Consider the following 25,853-nt stretch of genomic DNA (forward strand, 5'->3'; position numbering starts at 1 on the left):
CATGATATTGATTCTTCCTATCTATGAGGTTGGAATGTTTTTCCATTTGTTTGTGTCCTTTAAAATGAGACAGTTTTGTAGATGTGTTTTGTTAATTTAAAATACTAAACAAATAGATTATTGTATTGATTTCACCAGCACAGTCAACCAACTGCATTTCCAACCATATTAGTTTGAAACATTCTCATCTACCTCTGTAATGAGAAGAAGTATGTCCTCAAGGATTTCTAGACTGTTAAAGTATGATCACCAATAATCTAGCTTAGAGTGTAATATCAAAGATTGATCAGAACTGATCTGTAAGATGCCAAAGGTCAGGGACTGTGTTTTCTTTAAAATGGTTTATTTAGTGTTCAACAGAGAGTAGGTGCTTAGTCAGTATTCATTGAATCAAATTAAATTTTGGGCCAGACTGAATAGAGTTTGAAGAAAATGATTGTGATTTTATCGGAGCACAACTTTCTAAAATGTAAATAAGAATTATGTCACCAAAACAATAGACCTATGTTTTCAATACATACTGTGAAATAGTTACATATTGCAAATGCAGTTTTTGATTAAAGTAAAAATTAAAGTATTATGAACAAATATTTGTTTAAAATAATTGAAGAATTTAGTTTGTCCATGTGTGACAGTTGGGATTATGGTCTGCTTTATGTAACAGAAAACCCAACTACAGAGGTTTAAAACATTTTTTAATGTTTTCCACTAACAAACAGTCAAAAGATGTGCAGTCCATGGCTGGTGCAGTTGCTCATGGATGACTTTAGAAAATTTCCTTTTAATATTTCTATGGTTGTTGCACATTCAATATTATGTCCACATTGATGGTAAAAAGACGTGGGAAGGATAAAATGAATTTTAAGGATATGCCAGCCAATTCTGTGGTATTTTATCAGGAAAAAGGAAAACAAAAGAAAAATCTTTGTTAGAAGCTATTATAAACAGTCCACTTCTTCTATCGCACTCGCCAGAGGAATGACATCACCCCGATTTGTTGAGATCAGTCACTGTTTGTCATTTGAGGCATATGAAAGGATTTGCCCTCTCTGCAAATCAGAGATTATTTTCATTACCCTCAGGGCTGGAATTATGGTGAAGTGAGTGAGACATTTGCCTGTGATGTGGAATTTATGGAGGTGCCAAAAATCTCTCTCTCTCTCTCTCTCTCTCTCTCTCTCTATATATATATATATATATATATATATATATGTAAAAATTTTAAAAAATGATATTGATATTAAAAAATTCATGATGAATAAGATATCAAAACTCTAAGTAAAGAAGGGATCCCACTCTCAACTTGCATGACTCACTGAACCAGTTTCATCTTAATCCTAGCTGATTGCCTGACCAAATAAAGGTTCTTTCATTAGGGATGAAATAGGAAAATTCAGATGGATGATGAAGGAACAAGACAAGAGGGTTGGATGTTAGTGAGAGAGTGGACAAGGTTGACCACAACATGTTTGGCTAACCATAGTTAATTTAAAAAATGGTCTTTTATTTTCTCCTTTTTTTCCCCAAAACAATTTTTATTAATGTAAAATAGAATTACATAGTTTGGGGGTACATGTAATGTTTAATTTCATATAATTTCAAAAGATTGGGATATCCATTACCTTAAATATTTGTCTTTTCTTTATGTTAGAAACATTTGAATTATCTCTTTTAGTAATTTTTTAAATTTAAAATAGATTATTATAAACTATACTCATGTTTTCTTTGAAGTAATTTGATCATTTAAAATGTGAAAAAGAAAAATTTCTTAAAAGTACAGTTTGCTGTAATCCCAGCACTTTGGGAGGCTGAGGCGGGTGGACACGAGGTCAAGATATCCAGACCATCCTGGTCAACATGGTGAAACCCCGTCTCTACTAAAAATACAAAAAATTAGCTGGGCATGGTGGCGCGTGCCTGTAATCCCAGCTACTCAGGAGGCTGAGGCAGGAGAATTGCCTGAACCCAGGAGGCGGAGGTTGCGGTGAGCCGAGATCGCGGAGGTTGCGGTGAGCCGAGATCGCACCATTGCAGCCTGGGTAACAAGAGCGAAACTCCGTCTCAAAAAAAAAAAAAAAAAAAAAAAAAAGTACAGTTTGTCCATAAGGACAAATAGTTCTTAATAGTAGATTATGCTACTTAAATAATAATATATACATTCAAGCACAAGCAAAATGGATGCAGATTCTTTATTCAGAATGATCAAGGCAAAATGAATTATTTAGCAAAAAATAGATCTTCATAAGGTTTAATTCTTCTTTAAATAAATGAGAAGAGGTTGAGAATAGGCAGAAAACCATTTGTTCAATATTTTTCCAATCTGGGATGATAGAAAAAGGGATTATTAGGCTAAAATCAAAATGAGGAATTGCATCAGAGCTATCTGATGGATGAATAGAAGCTTAACGACAGGAAGAAGTAATATTTATTTATTTATTTTCCCATAATGGAATGATATTTAGTCATATCTTTTTTCTTCCTCCCTTGTTTATATAGTATTTCAAAGTCAAGGAAATATTGTGTTAAAACATAAAATTATTTCTCCCAGGTGACAGTTCTCTACATTAGCACTTTCATTAGAAATATGAAGGCCACAAATCTAATTTTAAATTTTCTAGGAGCCACATTAAAAATGAATAATAAATGGATGAAATTACTTTAGTAATATACTTGGATTAACTATATCTAAAATATTAAATTGATACTTTTTTGATACTTTGTATTTTATTTTTTAAAAAAATCCTACATCTTCAGAATCTGATATATATTTTATACTTAATAGCACATATCAATTCAGACTAGCCATATGTCAAGTTCACATATGACTAATGGCTACTGTATTAGACAGTGCAGCTCTATATGTGTCTAACTTTAACCTTTGCTATATGTCTAATATCAGCCTATTTGATATCAAAAATTGTTCATGCCTGGCCATGTGGCTCACACCTATAATCCCAGCAACTTTGGGAGGCTGAAACAGGATTACTTGAGCCCATGAGCTCAAGACCCAGCCTGGGCAACATAGAGTAACCCCATCTTTACAAAAAATAAGCATAATTTTAAAAGTAACTAGCGTAGGGATGTACACCTGTAGTCCCAGCTACTTGGAAGGCCAAGACAGGAAGATTGCTTGAACCCAGGAGGTTGAGGCTGCAGTGAGCTGCGATTGCAACACTACGCTCCAGCCTGGGAGACAGAGTGAGACCCTGCTTCAAAAAAAAAAAAAAAAAATTGATCAGTATGCCATGCACAAAAGGTCTTTTCTAAAAATATGGCATTAATGCTAAGCTAGAAAGGCACAAGCTATATAAAAACACCATCATATTATTTGTATGACTGGCTTTTAATGGTAGAACTCCAGTGACAAGGAAGACACAATACTTAAATGCTTCAATTTTTTCATGCACCACCTGAAATTATATTAGCTTACACGATTCAGTTAAAAGTATTCATTATTCTAGGAGCCATTATCAGTTTATTACAGACTAATCAATAGAATGCTTGTCACCTATTCTAAGATTTATAAAAGTAGAAGTCAATTCCTTATCTATGTGTTAGATCAAGAGTTGAGTCTCAGACCCCTTTAGAACACCAGCAAATGGCTCTAGGCTTTCTAGCAGTGACTCTGTTAAATTAATGAAAAACAATATTTTGTTTAGCCCCTTCATGCTTTTTAATGAATAGTGTCTTTATATCATTTATCTTTTTTCAATTGTCATATTCTATGAAAAGAAAACCTTGGAAAAGCAGTTATTGGGTGATGGGAAACCTAAGAAGAAAATAACATGAAATATTAGAATATACATATAGCATTTAGGGCTCATTTGTTTCTTAGCATATTGATGTTAAATTTGATGGACAAGAAGCTACAAAGCAAAACACATGCCATAAAATTGGTAAGGATTTCTTTTCATAGATAAGAGATTTTCTTATTCTGAGATTCCAACAGAAGGAGAGAAACTGAAGTATTACCTAGTTTGAAATTGAAGGAGAATGCTGATGTGGGTAAAAGGTTTGGCATTCCTGTTCTCAAATGCTACCCAAAGGACACAAAGAGAAATCTTTTTGAGAAGACCAAGAGAACTACTGAAGAGTTGCTTTGGTTATTATAAAATTGTTTACCTTAATTTCAAAAGTATTAATTCCTTAATTCATAAGATTAGAAGGTAAATCACATTGCAGTTTACCCTAACATTTTATTGTGAATGTTACTACACAGAGCACATTTGACAGAATATATTATTTAGCTAAAACCATTAATTTTATTATACCTGTGTTATCATATTTCTACCCATTACTGCCCTCTATCCACTATTCTGTTTCATTTTTTGTACATCATAGAATGAATTACAGAAATCAGAAATACAGAAATACATTACCATGAATACTACTCAACATGGCAAAACCCTGTCTCTACTAAAAATACAAAAATTAGCTGGATGTGGTAGCACGTGCCTGTAGTCCCAGCTACATGGGAGGCTGAGGGAACAGAATCGCTTGAACCCGGGAGGTAGAGGTTGCAGTCAGCTGAGATTGCACTACTGCACTCCAGCCTGAGTGACAGAGTAAGACTCTGTATCACAAAAAAGAAAATAATAACAATAAAGTTCAGTATCTGATTACAGCATTTTCTTTTGATATAAAATATATATATAATTTATTGTACAAATCTTAAGTGAATATTCATTGTTTTATCACATACTTGCAATTGAGTAATGCAAATCCCTGTCAAGATATAGATATCACTATCATCCACAAAGTTCCCTCATGTCTCTTACCAGTGTATCTCTCCCTCACTTCCCAATGTACACACCAGTTTGATTTTTTTGGATCAACATCAATTTTACCTGTTCTGGAATTTTATTTGAATTCAAATCATACACTATATACTTTTGTAGAAGATTTTTTTCTTTCTTTCTTTTTTTTTTTTTTGAGAGAGAGAGTCTTGCTCTGTCTCCCAGGCTGGCATGCAGTGGCACAATCTCAGTTTACTGCAACCTCTGCCTCCCAGGTTCAAGCAATTCTCCTACCCTAGCCTCCTGAGTAGCTGGGACTACAGGTGCATGCCACCAAGTCCAGCTAATTTTTGTATTTTTAGTAGAGATGGGGTTTTACCATACTGGCCAGGCTGGTCTTGAACTCCTGACCTCCTGATCCACCTGCCTCAGCCTCCCAAAGTGCTAGATTACAAGCATGAGCCACTGAGCCTGGCCAAGAGTTTTTTAAGGAAAATGTTTTCGAGGTTTATCTATGTTGGTGCAGGTATGAGTAAGTAATTTGCTCCTTTTCATTGATAAGTAGTATTTCATTACATGAATATACTATAAGTTATTTGTTAATTTTCCCTTTGATTTATACCTAGGCTGTTATTTATAATGTGCTATTATTATTGTTGCAAATATCTTTTGCGTACATAGGTTTCATATTCTTGAGTAAATACCTAGAAGTAGAATTGCTGGGTTACAGAATAGGTGTAGTATTTGGTTTTATGTGAAATTACTAGACAACTTTTTCCAAAAGTAATTGACACACTTTATATTCCCACAGTATATAAGAGTGCTAGTTGCTCTAGATTTTCATCAACATTTGCTAATTATTATCATTTATGAACTGATGAAAAATGGAAGCAAAGATTAATAAGGAATTTTTAGATCATATGTGTTACTATAAAAATTAGTCCCAACTCATAGGAGAATATTTTTTTATCATAAAATTACACTTCTTACCAAATGTTCAGGTTTAGTAGTGGATTTGTTCATGTATTTTGAATTCCTATACTATTTATGGTCATATAACTCAAAGGACTAGTGTACTGCCAGATGGCTAATAATAAGCACTTTCCTTATAATTTCATTCAAAATTTACTTTAAATATAAGATGTCTTTTCCTTATCTAAAAGATAGTTGATGAAAAAGGAATAGAAGATGATCCTTCAAGAACTGTAGATTTTTACCAATATGAAGCCTTTGAGATAGGAATGCTTGATTTAAGACACCAACTCCTAATACAAAAGACTTTAGAGTTTAGCATAAAACTTTTCCTCCTCTTTCATATTAATCATTATATTTGCATCAAGCTGTGGGAGAAAAGGAGGTATTCTGAATATGAAGGAATTATCCTGATGATATCATTTCACAAGGTAGCTACTCATGTCTAGAGGCAAAGATAATTGAAAATTTAGGCAGATGGGTATGATAATAATTTCTGGTAAAGTTAATTATGTTAGTATGGGGACACTTCATAGTGAAGTATTAATAAAGGAAATTGCATAGAAACTTCCTTTGTACTCATGAATATTAAATATGAGGATAGATGAGTGAAAGAGACTGTATAGATATATTTTGATGTGATCTCAATTGTGTAGCTGATGAAGATTAAAGACTTTTTGACTTATTATTGTTGTTTGTGTTCCTATTCTAAGCAGCCTTCCTTCTTTTAATACTCAACCTCTAGCATTATAAGCTTGTGGATATAACATATTTATGAATATTTATGGAATATTAAACATATTAATTTTTAGTAATTCATGTTTTCCTTTTTAATTTTATTTGACTCTCGATTTCGTTAGCATTTGCAGTGTTTCTCTGACAATTTGTTACCTGTCTTTTGAAGTTTCTACTTTCAAATATGAACACAGTCATAATGGCTTCTGAAATCAAGGGCTTCCCCTTCCCTTCCCTAACCTACCCTTAGTAAGGGCTAAATTTGTGCAGATAGCTCATAAAAGTCAAAGTTATCAATTAAGAAGAGGTCATCTGGCGACTCCCACGGGGGAGCTGCTCCTCTGGCTGGGGTGTTGCTCCAGCTGGGAGTGAATGTGGGGCAGGCCTAACCGGCTGGGCACGTTCTGATGGGCTGTTTGAACACTGACAGCTGCTGCCCGGGAACCAGAGCCTGGAGGATGCAAAACTGAGCACTGTAGCTGCTGTTGCATCATTGCCAGATGCAGAGGTGTTCCAGGACGAGGGTTTAAGAGAGGGTGACTAGCAGCAGGTAAAGGGTAAAAGGGCTGACCCAGGATAGGGCCAGATATTCCCTGTAAATGAGTCAAGTCCATCCCAGGAGGAAGCACACCAGCTTGGAGCAAATTCAGAAGATGCTGTGGATGTACTCCCTGTGCCAGCATCCTCTGTACCAATCCTGGGTGAAGCTGGTGAGCAGACTGAACCATAGGGACATGGAGGACAAGGGGAACTTGGTGGACGGGGTGGAGAAAAGGTGTTGCAGGAACTGGGAATGCCAAGGTGGGCATTTTTCTCCCAGCTGCTTTAGGTCGATAATGCGTGGGACTCGCCAAATGGTTTGGCTCAGATGTGCTACAGCAACCCCTGCCCCCCGTGCCCACCAAAGTTATCAGTGTAGATGAATTGGAATACCAACAGTGAGCAGGTCAGGCAGACTCAACTAAGCCCAGACTTGTGGTGGCACCCTGGACAGGGCTCTGCTTCCTCATCTCGGGTTGGTTTATGGGCTTTTACTTTGGAGCACTCTGTGTGAAGCTGCTTGGGGGAACCCATGCACCTGGTGTGATCCACATTATGATGGAAGGATCTTAACCAGTCCAGTGGAGTGTACATTATCTGAATACAGGATTCACAATGTCTTCAATCCTAGAAGTGGTCTTTCTTTTTTGTAAGATATGTGAATGAAGTGTTGGTGTCCTCACCAAGAGGTGGCACCTAAGGGTTCTGAGGAAATAAATGTATAGACCCTTATGTACAGACCTGTGTATAAACAACTTTTGTATATACATATAGGATAGCTTTTTTGAACTTACACAGCTGTACATAAAAGTAGCTGATATTAGTTAAGCCCATGTCAACAGTTTGGATTTTTTTCACTTGTACATTTGGGATTTTCTTTTGGTTGATTAAAATTGCATATGCTAAGTGTGTGTATGAAGTCAAAAAAAAAAAAAAAAAAAAAAAGGAAGAAGTCATCAGATGTCAGAGGGCCTTAGGCTTTGGTAGGAAATAGCCAGGCAAGTAACTTGATTAACAGAATTCATGAAGAGTTAAATTCTCTAAAAAGAAAATAGCCCTAAGACCTAGCCCCATGAATTTTCAGTAGAATTTAGCATTGGATGCCCATCTCTCTTCTTCTTAGAGGAACATATACAATACTAAACTGTAACCACACTGTGATTATGTCATAAAAATGTAGACATAGAGACCAGTGGAACATAGGAAATAGTTATTTTATTTTTCAGTGTTTTCATTCACACTCATATACATTTATAAGACTTTTTGTGTGTGTGATACAGATTTTATGAAAAGGTTTTATTTGACTATGGAGGACTTGGTGGATAGAGTTCACTCTCTTTACCAGGAAATAAGAAAAGTGAGTATGGGAGAGGGACAATTATGAGCCACTTGATTATAAATAAATAATGAACAGTTTTTATTTTTAAATAGGCATTGGCCACCTCCCCCTTCCTCAGCTGTTACCTTTCTGAGTTTACAGCTATCATATGGGCTCCTGCAAGCAAGGGACAAGCCGGAAGTGTCCAATCCAGGGTTCCTTATGCTCACTGTGACACTAATTGGTTCTTGTCTTACCTGCATTCGTTGAACCCAGAGTTCATACGAAATATTCACCCTGCTGAGGAAAGGGTTATGCTAAAATCAAGAATAGGGGTTTAGCTAGAGAATAGGATGACTAATGACAACAGGAGAAACTGGGTAGTGTCAAGACAATGCATTTGGGCTTGCCATCGATTTGTCTTGAGAAACCTGTTATAAAGGAAGGAGTCTGAGTTAAGGTTTTGGATATAGAATAACCCTAAAAATAATGTTTTTCCTTTTCTAATATTGTGTATATTTTCCATTTGTCAGTTTTATAGAGTAATTAAGAAACGTATGTTAGCCATTTATCACATTTTTAATGGTAAGTTTGGCTCAGAGTATGTAAGATCCTTGAATATAGATGTATGTAGCATTTCAGAACAGTGTTAGCAATTGCTGGATTGGAAAATAGTACTAGTAGAATGATTTTAATTTCGTCTACTGATTTAAACTGGTTGCCTTGCTTTCTTCAAGCAGTGTGATCTTTTCTTTAATTGTGCAGGCTTTCATTAATGCACCGGTGAGGATGATAGAAAACAATTCATTTATGTAATTGCAACTAGCCTGTCATACCCAACTTGGGAAAGCAGCAACTGCCACAGCATGAGGTCCACATTATGCAACTCAGGCTGGCAATTAGATGAGTTCCTTTTCGTTGAAAATATATGAACTTCTAATTCTTTTAAATGTACAAGTAATACATATGTAAATCTACATTTTACAAATGTAAAATCTGTTTTAGTAAGAAGTAAATCCATAGTAGCAATTTAGTTGTCCATCTGAGACATTGAGAAAAGTGTAGGCATCAAGAATAAGGAAATTCTTGAAAGATAACAAAGTCCTGAAATTATATGTGATTCTGGCCTGTATTAGCTCTCTGTTTCTATCCAAAAAAAAATCACACCAACGTTTAACACCTTAAATCAGCAAACACTTATGATTTTATAGTTTCTGAGGATCAGCATCTGCAAGTGGCTCAGCAAAGAGTTTCTAAGTCCATGTGTCTGTGGAATAAATACTTAATTTTCTCAGTGACTGACTTTTACTCTTTCATAAACTTTCCAAGATTAAAAAAACCTTCCGAGGTGCATTCTTCTTACCTGTCTACTCAAAAAAAGTATACTGACCACATTTCAACGATTCACTCATCATGTAGACTCTTTATTAAAAGCATTATCATATTATTTAATGATCAGTGATATCCTACTGATATCTAGTTTTCCCCTATATTAATAATCTCATTCCACTCTGTATGCCATAATATTGTATCTATCTTTTGCATATCTTGTTCTCTCTTGCATTCTTAGCATTTTGACAGGCACTTCTTATTCTTGTCATATCATCATTCCTAGGCATATCCTCTCTCAAAACACACATCCATAATCTCATATTGACAAATATTTAATAAGCCTCTGCTGAATTGTGGACTTAGGCTAGCTCATAGTGGATACAAAAGTGAATCGGACATTGTCTCTCTTTTTAGAGAATTCACTTTCTGTTTATTGGGGATGTGGATGGCCCTGAGAAACACAATTACTTAATAAAGTCATATATAATATATTACAAAGTGTAATGAAGCCCAAAAAGATTATCTTGTTGAGAGAGTCAGAGACATCTCTTCAGAGTAGAAGATATAAGATATTGAAATTAAAACATGGAAAGATAGGGACTTTTTGGGCAGATGAGAAGGGGTAGGGAATTCTTGGCAAAGAAAGTAAAATGTGCAGTTCACAGATGTCTTACAACAACCTGGTTCATTTTCAGTATTTCCAGCATAATGTGCTGGGAGTTTGGGGATTAGGAAACAATGGGGTCAAGAGATGGGCATTTAACAAGTTGATAGCTAGTGAGATAGGTTAGAACTAAATGTTTCATGATTTATATAGTAAAAAGCTTCAGCATGTGTGCTCAGGAATCTGTTTGTGGTTCACTTTTATTTTTGCATTTGCTATCCATGTGACTTTGGGCAAGCTGCTTAATCTTGCTTTTCTTCTCTGCAAAATGGATGTAATATTGTTTGCTTCCTAATTTGTTCAACGGAGTCAGTGAGACAAATGAGAGTACTTAGTACAGTGACTATACTCAGTAGGTGTTCACCAAATATTCATTTTATCATCACTATTATTAATTCATCCCCAGGATTATGCTATTTGTCCTGTAGTTCAGAGGAGCCTATCTCAGTTGTATAGGCAACATGGTGACACAATCAGATTTGTATATTTAGTTTCACTGATAACAGCGTCAAGAGTGTTAAGAGCAGGCTTCTTTCCCCTTCTGGTCTCCTTACCTCCAGTCTAAGTGCCTACTAGTCCAAAGACTTAGGAAGAGCTAGTCATTCATTGATTTAACAAATATTTCCTGAGCCCTATTGTGTGCCAGCCACTAAACAAATTTCTATACATGTGGATTTTACTTTAGTTAATAAGACTTATCAATTGATAAGCTTTATAAACAAGCTTCTTATTCCAAACTTACTAAAGCATAGTTTTAGTCTATAATGAGATTTTAGTCTGTAATATCTAATGAGATATTAGATACAGAATTAATTTTCTTACTGGTTTCAATACAGCCCACTCTTTTTTTCCTTTGAACAGTAATGTGATCAAAGTTTGCGATACCTAAAAATGATTTTGCTATAAGTAAATATAAAATATTTTCGAAAAGAACTATCCTGGATTTAATCTCAGATTAAGTACATTAACTGTGTTGTAGTGACACAAATCCTTCTGGTTAATTCAGCTAATTCAGCAACAAACATGCAAATGCAATCTCATCTAATAAATACAAAAAAAAAGATAACGTATTGAATACTATGCAAACACTCAGAGAGGCCATCTCACTCCACTTAGAGGTGCCAATGATAACATCCCACCGGAGATATCAGCTGAGGTTAGTCATGCAAATAGATCATTCTAGTCTGAGGGAAATCATGTGCCATGGCCCAGAAATGCTTGGGAAAAAAGTCAAAGTCTACAGTGTGACAGGGGAGTGCTAATGCTAGAAATTTAAGCCAGATCCTGAAGGGCTGATATGCCATTTTAAGAAGTATGGTATGTAGTCTAAGAGCTGTGGAATCCCATAGACGTGTGTTTGCAAGAGAATGACATCAAGACATGCATTTAAAAAATTAATTTGGCCAGTTGTGGTGGCTCACGCCTATAATCCCAGCACTCTGGGAGGCTGGGGTGGGCGGATTACTTGAGGTCAGGAGTTCAAGACCAGCCTGACCAACGTGGAGAAACCTTGTCTCTACTAAAAATACAAAAATTAGCCAGGCGTGGTGACGGGCACCTGTAATCCCAGCTACCCAGGAGTCTGAGGCAGGAGAATTGCTTGAACCTGAGAGGCAGAGGTTACAGTGAGCCAAGATCACACCTGGGCAACAAAAGTGAGACTCCATCTCAAAAAAAAATTATTTTTATGAACATATGGAGAAAAGTTTGGAGACCAACAGGATTAAAGCACAGGAGACCAGTTAGGAGTCCATTCCTATAATTCTAGCTAAAATAATGATGATCTGAATTAACCTAGTAGCAGTGGGCTAAGGGAAGTGAATTCCTTTCAGGGATATTAGGGAGATAGAAGCAACAGGACTTAGTGATCTGTTTGATGAAGGAGAGAAAGGAGGCCAGTGTATCTCTGTCTTGGACAACTGATTGGATGGAGATTTCATACACTAAGCTAAGGTATTAGAAGACAGGCAAGTTTGAAAGAAAAATACCCTTTAGCAAAAAAGTGACAAAATACAAAAACTTACATTTGCTCACTTTTACCAAAAAGACAAAAATATACAAATGCTGTTTTTGCAGTTCAGTGAGCTACACAATCAACAATGATTTTTCCTTGGTCTTATGTCGAAGATCATATTCTAGTTTAAAATATTTGAATACCGAATACAATTATAGGCTTGGTTAGGTATGCGTGCTTCCCCACCTCGGGCTGACAATTTTTGATGTCTGTGCTGACTGATGCAATTTGGCGGGATGGACCGAATTATTTTCCTATCCACCACTTCTATTTATACAGAAATTACACTTGACTGCAGTGACACTAATCATGGCAGAACTGATCAAATTCAGCTCCCCTGCTGATGAACTCGGCCAATAAGCCATTCATGACTGACAGGTGTTTCTGTTCCTGCTTTCCTTTCCTTTTTTTCCCCACTTTTAAACATATTGGAATTTCATAAGCCACTTTCGTTTATGCTCCCACACATATGTCCGTTCAGAGGAAATGCCAGGGAGGATTTGTTTGATTCAGAGACACAGCTTTCTTGTAGTTCTTTCTACTCTTTCCTTCTCCCTCTGAATAAATACAAGACCCAGGATTGCTGAGACAGGAGTTCTTGAATTTGTGTGTGTCACAGACCCTTATGCTAGTCGGGTGAAGTTTATGGGCCCCATTGAGAAACATTTTTAAAATACATCAAATAAAATGCATAAATTACAAAGGAAACCAGTTATATTGAAACACATTTGTTGAAATATCATTAATTGTTTTTCTGATATAGTAATGTATGTGTTCATTTTATAATTAAAACCTCTGGCAGAAAATTTAATAACTAACAGTTTAAAAGTAGTCATCAATGTCAATAATATTTTGTAATGTCTACAATTGTAATATAGGAAAATATCTCTGATATTTATTGATGACACACAGATATCTAAAACTACTCTGATTTGTTGGCTACATTCATAACTGATGGGAATGCTAAATTTCGACTAGAGTTCAGTGAAAATAAAGGTGTGTGTTTTTCCCATCTCAAGCTCATGGACCCCTGTATTCTGTGGTCGCCAGTTTAAGAGCCTCTTGCTTTTTGCGTTTTAGAATGCACAAGAATTATTTGGAGAACTTGTTAAAATGCAGAATTATAGGCGTACCCCTGCCTCCTCCCCAGGAGATGCTGACTCAGAAGGTCTGGGGTTGAGCCCAAAAATATATATTTTAAACATATACCCAAATGTGATTCTCACAAATCCTGTTTCAGAGTCATCTTTTGAGAAATAAAAACTTAGGATATAGAATAAGATTTGCAAAGACATTGGGGTGGAATGTGACTATTAGTCCATTATCCTTGTGTCAACATTCCAACTTTTGAACCTTTTCTATAATTATTTAAATATATAAATTATACATAGAGTATTTAAAATGTGCATAGACTATTATATGTGGGTAAATATAATATGAATTATTAGTTGCATCAACATTTTTCTCTGAAAGACACATTTTTTTCTGGAGACAACCTTTAAAACATTTGACAAAATATTACTAAAGCGTAGCAAGTGGTAATAATCATAAATGCGATGCAGTGTAGTCCTGTGACATTGAAATCATTTCAGTAATTTTACAGTACATTTGAATTGCGGCACCATTCATCCGCTGAGTTTCCATTAACTTTGCTTAAAATCTCTCTGTCCACAAAGAAGCACAAGTGTCAAGTTTCTCCTTCATGCTCAGAGACCTGGCTTGAATCACAATTCTGCAGAAGATAATTGTTATTAATTAAAACATTCCTATCAGGCTGTGTTGTGTTTTAATGCATATTGAACAGGTTCATAACCTCTACTGTCTCCATTATTGGAAAAGAAAAATAAGAGAGTACTGTTCTTTAACTCTCCCCAGCTCTCCTGGGGTTTCCCTGATGTCATTGAACAGCATTTTTGATTGGTTGATACCTTTTAAAAAAAGAAGTAAAGACACAATATTATAACACATTGCAGAGCAGGGCTCATTATTGTCAAATTAGATTCACTGACCTTCACTGCCACTTACTGGGAAGAGACAGGCAGCATATCAAGGACGGTTTCCAGTGAGTAAATCCACACTAAGTGCCACTCAACAGTAACTAGCCTAGACATGTCTTTGTGCTATTTTAACATGTCAGTTTTTCAACTCCTAGCATATTAAATACTGTGATACATAGATTCGAATGAGTAATATTCACAGAAAACTATGTGCGTGTTTTGATATTTGAAATAAATTTTATTCCAAAGGATATCTCCCCAGTGTGTGTGTGCACATGCACACGTGAGCACACGCGCACACACACACGCACACCCCACTTGTAGATAAAATCCGCAGTTTCCCTAATTTATAGAAAAATCAATAATTGTCTTGTATATTAAGGGATGGCTAGTATGGTCAAAGCTTTTTGTTTAGCTTAAAATATTTATATATCCTTTAAGCCATGCGAATCATTCTCTTCCTTTTCTGTATACAAGTTATTTCCCTTTTAACTCAGTGTAAAGGCAGAGAAGAGAAATCTTAGTAGAATTGCCATTGCTGAAGGAATTCATTCATTCACCCATCAATATTTTTCTGGGCCTAATAAATGCCAGTAACGGTTCTAGAAATAATATCCTAAAAAGATTCCTTTCTAGTATTGTGTAGGGTAAGGGGCATATTGTAGGTATTGTTAGTTGTTTGAAGCAATAGGTCACTGATAATTAAATATCAAATGACTGTATCTTAAAGTGAACCATTTTCCATATGTGCTTAATCGCTTGCTATGAGGTTAATAATTACAGTTTCATAATCTGCCTTTTTTTTTTTTAACTGGGATAGAATAGCATTTTTACTGGGATAGAATAGTCTGTGAAGTTTTGTGTATAATATTCACACATTCTGATTTCTATATGATGTTAGATGGAAACTTCACTGGAACTAGACTGTGCCACAAAATATATGGTAGAAGGACATAAGAGCTCTGTGTCACATGGTTGTAGCATATTCATGTGTGAAGTTATAATATTAGGTTGGTGCAAAAGTTATTGTGGTTTTTGCCATCACTTTCAGTGGTAAAAACTGCAAATTACTTCTGTACTAAACTAATGGTTGAATTTAAGAGGAGTAAAACAGAACAATATGCTATGTTGGCTATAACACACTGTATTTTCCTGTTGATGAGGTTTATTGTGCTCTATCTCAGAATGTGTCTAAGTATCCTACTTAGGCACAATTATATACAAAACACTGCATATGTTCTGTGTTTCAAAGAACACAGAGTTTGTTTAAAGTCAGTAAGTAGCCACTGAAGGATATTTCTGGGAATTCTGTTTGGCAGGCTTGCAAGAGTAGAGACCTTTATCTTATTGTCAGACTTGTGTTTTACTAACTTTGGGAAACAAGTCTTTTACCTTTGGGCAGAAGGACTTCTGGCCATGAAAAGCCAATATGGGTTTAAAGTACAGAGAACCTGGATGAGACAAAATTGGTATTTTGCCAAGATTTATTTTTTGAAATGGCAATATTTTTAGAGAAGACATAAATGAAGGTGAAGTTTGAATTTTTTAGTAGGCTCTTCGATCAGTTAACATGTTCCACTGTAATGCTGCTTAACAAACAATCCCAAAATTCAGTAGCTTGAGACAAGGATTTTATTCTTTGACATAGGTCTCTAGATAGGCTAATCCAGTTGGGGCAAGTTGCTGGTTTCCCTTAAATGTCTCTTACCTTTGTTGGGATCTGTTCCCATGAGATTAGCAGCAGGAAAATGTGGGAACTGTGGAACACGTGATGCCTTTTAATGCCTAGGCATGGAACTACACACTCATACTTCTGTGTATATTCTGCTGACCAAATCATGTCACCACAAGGACAAACTCAGCATCAGTTGGGTGGGGTAATACACTTTACCTTCAGAGGGGATAAGTGGAATCACATGACAAATGGCATGAATGGGGGTGTGCAGGAGAGAAGAACTGGCAACAAAAATGCAATCCACAATAGTTAATAACATTATTTGGTAGGACAGGAATCGTCCGGGATCTAGGGGTGGAAAATACAGAATATATCTAGTTGAGCTGTAGTTTATTCATTATCTCCCAGAGAGCAGAGTGACTGTAAAAGCTCTCAGGATTAGATGCAGGAAGGTTAGGGACTACAAAAACTACTTTTGTTGTAGAATTTCTTTGGACTTTAGCACCTAAAGGAAAGAAGCTAAGGTCCTGAACATCAGTGTTAGGATCTCGGGATCCTCATTTTAATGTTCACTCTTGATACTGTACTTTCAAATAAATTGAAGCATAAATAAACTTGCTAGTGATCTATATATTTCTTATCACTGGCAGTACGTAAAGCTGTCAAATATAGCTTATGTTAAGATGTTTCAGAGGTGGAGAAAAATAATTTAAAAATTTTGGTTTTGGGGGGATAATAAGAACCTATCTTACATTAGATGAAAACTCAGTCATTGAGAACATTCTACTAAAAAGTTTACCTATTGCAGAGTTCGCTGTTTTCTGGAGTTCTTACTGTGGTAGAGACTAAAAACATTCATCAGCTTATGTCTGGTTTATTTTCACAAAGTGGTGGAATGTGTTGAAGCATGCCATTGTATCTCCTCTTTAAAAATCAATTTGTGCTTTTCTTCACACCTGGTACTTCCTCCTACAAACTCTGACTTGCCATGGCAGGTAACTCTGACTTTGATTACACACACACACACACACACACACACACACACACACACACACACACACAAGTTTCGTGTGGAATTTGGACAATGGAAAACATTCTATCAGGTTTAAAATATATTCTTAGAAATAATTTTCTTTGCAACTAAGCAAATATAGTTATTCATAGTATGAGTAAGTCATACTATAACATTTATTGTGCTCTATGGAACTTGAGAACTGTAACAACTGATTTAAAAAAATATATGTTTGTGTTTTTCTAAAAATATTTTGACCATCAGCTGAGACCTGAAAGTGAGTAAAAAGTTAGTTTAATGAATAAAAGGTAGAATTAATGCCCCAGCAGAGGGAGAGCATGTATAAAAGCCTTAAAGTGAGAGAAACTGAGAGAAGTTCAGAATGGCTGGAGTAAAGAGTCCTTAGTGGGTAAGGTTGAATCAAGGGTTACACAAGCAGTAAAGTTGGCAGGTATTTGCCAACAGAGGCCAGATGATGCATGTATGACCTTTTAAGGCTTTCCTTATAGGAACTCAGGGAAACTACTGACAGATTTTAAGTTTTTGGTTCTACATAATCAGATTTGGGTTTTTTAAAAAAAATCACATGGCGTGGCTCACACCAATAATACAACAATTTAGTAGGCCGAGGCGGGAGGATCAGTTGAGGCCAGGAGCTCAAGATCACCCTAGGCAACATAGCAAGACTCTATCTCTACAAAAAGACATAAATACTAGCAGGCCATTATAGCCTGGGCCTGGAATCCCAGCTACTTGAGAGGCTGAGTTGGGAGGATAACTTGAGCCTAGGAGGTTGAGGCTGCAGTGAGCCCTGATCATGCTGCCTCGATCAAGCCTGGGTGACAGAGTGAGACACTGTCTCAAAAAAAAAAAAAAATCACATGGCAGTATGTAAAATAGTTTGAATGAATTGTTTAGATGAATGTCACAGAAATGCAGAAAAAAATTGACAGTAGAGTAGTGACACTGAGGCTTCAGAGAAATGAAGACATAAGAGCTATTTTAGATATAAAATCACAGTGACTTGAGAATGGATTTTCTGTGAGGCAAGGGAAAGTGATGAGTAGAAAATAACTCAGCGTTCTGCCTGGAGTAGCTAAGTGCAATTGATGGTCATTCACTGAATGAAGAAGCACAAGTAGAGAAGCTCATTCTGGGCAAAGGATAAGTTTAAATTTGAACCTGTTGGATTTGAAGAGCCTTTAAATTTATGAATGAAGATATTCCATAGGCAGTTAGATATATGGGTGAAAAGCTCAGAAAGAATGATGTCGGCTCAACATAAAAATATGGGGATCATCTGTATGAAGAAAATAATGAAAGTCACTGGAATGTCCAGGGAAAAATCTTAGAGAAATGGGACTAAGTTCTACAAGCAAATATTTAAATGGCAGACTACGATAGAGTCACTTGCAAAGAGGTCTAGAAGGAAAGTCCAAAGAGAAAAAGGAAAATGAGAGTCAACAAATGAGTGCAGTAGAAAATAATACCTTCTGCAAACCTGATTATTGATAGCTAATATTCATTAGAGCCCTAGGATGTGGTAGACATTAAATATGCCCAACTACTTTTTTTTAAATTGTATTTTAGGTTTTGGGGTACATGTGAAGAACATGCAAGATTATTGCATAGGTACACACGTGGCAGTGTGATTTGCTGCCTTCCTCCCCTTCACCTATATCTGGCATTTCTCCCTATGCTATCTCTCCCCACCTCCCCACTCCCTGCTGTCCCCTCCCCTATTTCCCCCCAACAGACCCCAGTGTGTAGTGCTCCCCCGCCGTGTCCATGTGTTCTCATTGTTCAACACTCGCATATGAGTGAGAACATGCGGTGTTTGATTTTGTGTTCTTGTGTCAGTTTGCTGAGAATGATGGTTTCCAGGTTCATCCATGTCCCTACAAAGGAGAGTATTTTATTTAATTATCACAGTAATTCTGGAAGGCATTATTAGTTACTCCCTCTTATAAAGGACATGGAATAGGAGTAAAGTAATTTGCTAAAGATCACGAAAGTAATAGATGATGGAGCCAGATTTGACCATAGGAACTCTGATTCTAGAGCCAGAATTCTTAACTATGTTTTATGAAAACTGAGAATTCTAAACAGAACTAAATATTTATAAAACAATACATCCTTATGATCTATTAAATATGCTTCTCTATAAAAGAAAATCTTTGTGATAAAGTAAAGCTCATGCTACAAAATATTTAGTAAAATATAATCCCAATTAGATATAATTGAATTAAATGATCAATATTGCCTGGAATAAGAGTGGAGCTTGGGACTTGCAAAACTAGTAATATTCTTACAAAATGTTATTGTGGCAATTTTGGATGTAATTATGGGCCAATTTTTTTTTTTTTTTTTAGCTGGAGTACAGTGGTGCAATCTTAACTCACTGCAACCTCTGCCTCCCAGGTTCAAATGATTCTCATGCCTCAGCCTTTTGAGAAGCTGGGATTACAGGCACATGTCATGATACATGGCTAATTTTTGTATTTTTAGTAGAGACAGGGTTTCACCTTGTTGGCCAGGCTGGACTCAAACTCCTGACCTCAAGTGACCTGCCTCGGCCTCCCAATGTGCTGGGATTACAGGCATGAGCCACCACACCCAGCCATAGACGATTCTTATTTGTACTTTTTTGTATTTCCAAAATTTTCTGAAATTTATATTTATTATTTTTATAATTTAAAAGTTAAATAGAATTTTAAAATTCCCACTCAAATCCTAAGAGAGTTAAATGAGGTTATGCATATGGAGTGCATGACAAGGTATTTTGTACCTATTAGATGGCAAATACAGCAACATTGATGGTTTGATATAACTGTCACATTATATGCTTTAAAAATGAATAAAAGGAACTCCAAAAATATGTGAAAGCTGAACACAAATCACTTATATATTGCTATATGCCCATGATATATATATATTATACCCCTATAATGTATATATTAATTAAATGTATATTTAATTCTGCAGCTAAAATGCTTAAGGGATTAAAACATATTTGTTAAAGAATACTATCACATGTTTCATACTCTTAATCCTTGAATTTTTTTTTTCTGAGAACAGATGCAGACAGATGCATTTATTTAAGCAAATTAGAAAGCTTAATTATGTTAAATAAAATATTCCATTTTCATTCACATTTAATAGATGAAATATTGATTGTATTAAACATAGACTTGATTGCAGTAACCTTTCACAAGGTGGGTACCAAGTTATGAAACCAGTATTTCTGTTGGAGGAGGTTAGGGTTATAGCCAGTATTACTGTCATTATTTTTTAAGTGGCAGAGGCAAATATTCTTCCTGAGAAAACTGCTATGAAGGCCAAGCATGCATGAACAGAGTTTAGTGCCATAATCAAATAAAACTTACATTGAAGTTTATCTCACATGAACTTAATGATATACATAATTGTTATTCAACTGTATGATAATTAGGCATGAATGTAAGCAGTTCTTGTAAATGATAGTAATTTGTAGGAATTTTGCACAGCCAAACCAAGCACAAGAAGAATGAGTCTGGCAAAATAATGGATAATCTCAAAAGGTGAGAGTCTAAAATTGAGCCTGTGTTCCTCAGCACACTGTTTCTTAATCCACTGGATTCTTAAAATTACCTCATCTTGTGGGGGAGGAAGTAAGGCAAAGTAGCATTGAGGGAAAAAAGAGTCTAGAAGAGGAGAACATTAATGTTATTAATTGTTATAGGTCGAATTGTGTGCCTGTAAAAGATATCCTGAAGTAACCCCTAGTATCGTAGACTACAACCTTATTTGGAAATAAGTTGTTGTACATATAATTAGAGAAAATGACGTCGTACTGAAGTAGGTAGATTCCTAATCCAATGTGACTGGTGTCTTTATAGGAAGAAAGTCATGTGAAGACAAAGATGCAGGGAGAACACCATGTGCAGATGAAAGTAGAAAGTGGAGTTATCTTGCCACAAGCCAAAGAATGCCTGGGGCTGAGAGAAACTGGGAGAGGCAAAGAAAGATCCTCCCTTAGAGGCTTCAGAGGCAATATGGTCTCCAGCACTTTTTTTTCTTTTTTAATTGTACTTTAGGTTCTGGGATACATGTGCAGATCATGCAGGACTGTTGCATAGGTACATACATGGCAAGATGGTTTGCTGCCTTCATCACCCCATCACCTATATCTGATATTTCTCCCTTCATTATCCCTCTCCACACTCCCCACTCCTGCTGTCCCTCCCCTAGACCCCCCTGCAACTGACTGCAGTGTGTGTTGCTCCCCTCCCTGTGTCCATGTGTTCTAATTGTTTAACACCTGCCTATGAGTGATAACATACATTGTTTGGTTTTTCTGTTCTTGTGTCAGTTTGCTGAGAATGATGGCTTCCAGATTCATCCATGTCCCTTTGAAGGACACGAACTCATCATTTTGTATGGCTGCGTAGTATTCCATGGTGTATATGTGCCACATTTTCTTTATCCAGTCTATTGATGATGGACATTTGGGTTGGTTCTAGGACTTTGCTATTGTAAACAGTGCCGCAATGAACATATGTGTGCATGTGTCTTTATAATAGAACAATGTATTATTCTTTGGATTTATACCCAGTAATAGGATTGCTGGGTCAAATGGTATTTCTATTTCTAGGGCCTTGCGGAATCGCCACACTGTCTTCCACAATGGGTGCACTAATTTGCACTCCCACCAACAATGTAAACGTGTTCCTATTTCTGCACATCCTCTCCAGCATCTGTTATCTCCAGATATTTTAATGATCACCATTCTAACTGGTGTGAGATGGTATTTCAATGTGGTTTTGATTTGCATTTCTCTAATGACCAGTGACGATGAGCATTTTTTCATATGTTTGTTGGTCTTATATATGTCTTCTTTTGTAAAGTGTCTGTTTATATCCTTTGCCCACTTTTGAATGGGTTGGTTGGTTTGTTTTTTTTCTTGTAAATCTGTTTTAGTTCTTCGTAGATTCTGGATATTAGCCCTTTGTCAGATGGGTAGTTTGCAAACATTTTTTCCCACTCTGTTGGTTGCTGGTTCACTCTAATGATTGTTTCCTTTGCTGTACAGAAGCTCTGGAGTTTAATTAGGTCTCATTTGTCTATTTTGGCTTTTGTTGCCATTGCTTTTGGTGTTTTAGTCATGAAGTCCTTGCCTATGCCTATGTCCTGAATGGTTTTGCCTAGGTTTTCTTCTACAGTTTTTATGGTGTTAGGTCTTATGTTTAGATCTTTAATCTATCTGGAGGATTTCTTGCCTCCCAAACTGTGAGAGGGTAAATTTCTGTATTTCTAAGCCAACAGTTTATGGTACTTTATTACAATAACCCTAGGAAACTAATACCCAGTTTTGCAATTTTCCTCTTGCATTCTGATTCTGGAAAAATGTGGATATTTTATAAATGAACAGGTATTTGTTGAGTGCCTTCTGCTTTCCTAGTATGCCTTTAGATACTGGAGTTAAGTGTTGCTGATAAGATAAACATGTTCCCTGCCCTCAAGGGTTTTATAGTGTATGAATTCTGTGTTCTTATTCCCATGGTACTTTGTATTGTCTTGAAACAAAAATTTCAATTTTGTTAGAATCATTTGTTACCATGTCAGTCTCCTCTACAAAACAATGAAATCTTAAGGACAGGTGCATAATCAGTTCTAAAACCAATGCTTACTGAATGAGAAAAAAAAAAGAATGAATTCAGTTTGAGGATGAATAAAGAAACAGATTATTTAATGGAGAAACAGGGCTAATGGAAGGGTTGTGTGTATGCATATGTACATGTTTTATTTTTCTAAATACAAGCATTTTCACGTTAAAAATAACGTATTTGAAACATTTTAGCTATGTATACTACTGTGCTGCTATTTCTATTTCAACCTTCCTGTAAATTAGCCAAATATTTTATTTTCTTTGGTAATATTTTAGACTTGTTGCCTTCAAATAGCAGATTTCATAAATTGTTTATTTTCATGTACAATTTACAACACCTTTTAACTTTTTATGACCCATTTTATTTTATGGATCCATAAAGACCAATACATTTTTTTAAAAATAATACATGTAATGAGCACAATAGTTTGAAAGTCCTGTGTCAATGTATGTGAACTTTTAAAGGTGATACTCCAGGCAGCAATTGGAGGCTTATAAACAGGAATGTTTTGAAAGATAAATTCATCATAAATTACCTGTCCAAATCTCATGTATGTGAATTTAGAAAATCAAATTTAAACATAAGATATAATTATTTATTCACTGTTCTTAAACTGTGCTATCTTTGATGAATTAAATCTTTCAGGAAATCAACCATGTCTTTTTCATCTTTTAAATGTCCCCTTTTCTCCATCTCTCCACCTTTCTCCCATCTCTTTCATCCCCAGATCTTTGAAAGTACCAAGGGCATTGTATTACTTATGTTTCTTTCCAAATATAGTAAAGCGAAATGATGCCATCCTATATGTTTTTCTGTGCCGTAAAGGAATTCAGAAAACAATAATTTTATTTTTCTTGTACCTCACAGAGATAATACACAAACACACACATAATGAAACTTTTTCCTTCTTTTTGGATTATGCTAGGTATTTGGTAATAAGTATAGTCTTCTTTGTAGATACAATTTTCTGAATCCAGCTAGTTTTTAGTCTATGTTCATTGCATAAAAAGTAGAATAATCCTGTGTATGCCTATAGCTGCAATAGAAATTGGTACCAATTATGCCATTGTACTTTTTCACTATCTCTGAATAAAAAAAAAATACTTTTTGGGAATTGTGCTGCCCCCTGGTGATGAATGGCATAATGAAATAGAACCTTTAAATAAGTTTACTAATACATATTATTCATTAATAAATGCAAATTTTAATACAAAATCTGCCCAAAAAAAGGTAACTCAATAAAAAGTGTGCATTCACAACTTAGTCATCGATATTACAGTGATTATTAGGCCTATCTTAGAATTGGAAAGATGGAGAAAGAAAGACAAATCATCAAAAAGGGACCACAGGCTTGAGAAAAATAATTCCAACTCCTCACAATTGCAAATGAGAAGAATCTTTATGTACCCTCAGTTCAGAAAGCCAGTTCCTTCACTGAGGGTTAATGATAAGCTTCAAACACAATGACAGCAAAACAAAACTTTACAATGTTTCTCAAACTAACAATTTTATTTTCGTGGATTTGATTTTATTTCTGAGAAGTCTCATACCATAAAGTAGATTTTCAATACATACATCCTCAATTTATTCAATTCTGCTTGAGAAGATGCTTCTTTTCTTTCTCATATGTTTACAGAGATTTTTAGATTTATGTACCGTGGTAGATAGTAGTTTCTGAGTGCTTCATTTTTATCTCTGAGTTTTATCCTGTGTGCTTTAGGATATAATAATCCTCAGTTGATGTCTCATTACTGAGTGCTACTTAAAGGCAATCTAGGTGATTCTGAACATAGAATTTTAGAATAACAGTGACTATAGATCATCTTTCTAACTCTTAAATGATGCTGGATTAAATCTTGACATTTTATATAATGAAGAAATTCAATTATTTCACAATTATATTGTAATTCTTCTTTTGAAAGTACAAAGATGGGGCACCATGGCCCACTCCTGTAGTCTAAACGCTTAGGAAGGCTGAGGCAGGTGGACAGCTTGGGCCTAGGAGTTCGAGACCAGCCTGGGAAACATGGAAAAACCCCAACTCTACCAAAAAAAAAAAAAAGGACAAAAATTAGCTGGGCATTGTGGCATGCCCCTGTAGACCTCGCTACTCAAGAGGCTGAGGTGGGAGGAATACTTGAACATGGGAGATGGAGGTTGCAGTGAACCACGATCCTGCCACTGCACTTCAGCCTGGGTGACAGAGTTATTCTCTGTCTCAAAAAAAGGATAATAAGAACATCAGGGCTTTTCTCTGCCAACTTTTCCCCCCAGATATTCCTTTCCTCCATCTTGTCCCCATATCAGTTTTACGCTATTTTAACCAATGCCTTTTTAGATGCTTGGGTGTCAAGGGATAACTGAGTGAGAAGAAAAGTCTGGAACCATTCTGCTACTGCATTTCCAGATCAGTTGAGAAAATAAATCTGAGGATGTGCACAGACTTCACTGCACTCACAGAATTGGTGTTTGTGCACTGTTAATTAAATAAACATTAAATAGAGTGAATGCTTGCCGTAGTTAGGGACATCTTTGCAAAAAGCCCCCTAGCTGTTCAGGGATAAATAATGTAGGAGTGCCAGAGGAGTTTATGTGTTGCTGGCCTTGCTGTGGAATCTCAGTGCTTCAGAGCCAACATAATATTTTATGCAAGTTGGATCCCCAGGCGACACTTGGTCCTCCAGTTTGCTGACTTTTCAAGTAGAAGGAGAAGAGATAGTACATAATTTCAAATGAAGAATACTTACTGAGCTAAGAATTGTTTTTCTACCAGCTTAGCACCATATGCTTCTAGAGTTATATTGTCAACAATTCTTGGCACTTGTGTATTTGGCTATTTATTTAATGTTGAGGCTTAAAACAGGGCGACATCGGCAAAAGGCAAATAATAGAATAAAATAGAAAACAGAAGTCCCTGCAAGGCAGTTTGCAGTCTGTCACCATTCAGGATAAAAGAAACAGTGGGCATTAACATTATTGAGGAGTCCAATCTAAACATATAACTGACACATTAAATATTTAATTCATTACCTCAGCTAAATTCTTGGGCTGAAGGCTGGAGACACTGGTCACAGCAAAGTCAAACAATAATGTCAAGATGTCAGGATAATACGGAGCTAAACAGAACTGCAGCCTTTTATCAGACCTCCTTTATGGGAAAGGCAGCAGTAACCAGACTCTTTAGAGGAGACACACCAGGAAGCATAAGTA

The 25,853-nt window shown here is 35.9% G+C and overlaps 2 protein-coding genes across 3 annotated transcripts in view; one reads left to right on the plus strand and one right to left on the minus strand.

The window, feature by feature from the left end:
* ERBB4 (erb-b2 receptor tyrosine kinase 4) overlaps positions 1-25,853 on the plus strand; it is a 1,187,482-nt gene that overhangs the window by 375,662 nt on the left and 785,967 nt on the right. The window lies entirely within an intron of this gene.
* On the minus strand, positions 6,752-7,517 carry LOC135273679 (eukaryotic translation initiation factor 4E transporter-like). Its single transcript, XM_064373433.1, has 2 exons — positions 7,429-7,517; positions 6,752-7,328 (listed from the first exon to the last, which is right to left on the minus strand). Exons 1-2 carry the CDS (start codon positions 7,515-7,517, stop codon positions 6,752-6,754), a joined length of 666 nt encoding a protein of 221 aa, XP_064229503.1.

This window comes from Aotus nancymaae, unplaced genomic scaffold (genome assembly GCF_030222135.1).
Source record: "Aotus nancymaae isolate 86718 unplaced genomic scaffold, 86718_ANA_hifiasm-v0.15.2.pri h1tg000008l, whole genome shotgun sequence".
Lineage (NCBI taxonomy): Eukaryota > Metazoa > Chordata > Mammalia > Primates > Aotidae > Aotus > Aotus nancymaae.

Bases quoted from the DNA above. Each gene is read 5' to 3' on its own strand.
- LOC135273679 (XM_064373433.1), bottom strand. From the start codon at position 7,517: ATGGGTTCCCCCAAGCAGCTTCACACAGAGTGCTCCAAAGTAAAAGCC. The intron at 7,329-7,428 runs GTGCCACCACAA...CACGGGGGGCAG, and splicing joins GAAGCAGAGCCCTGTCCAGG to GGGTTGCTGTAGCACATCTG.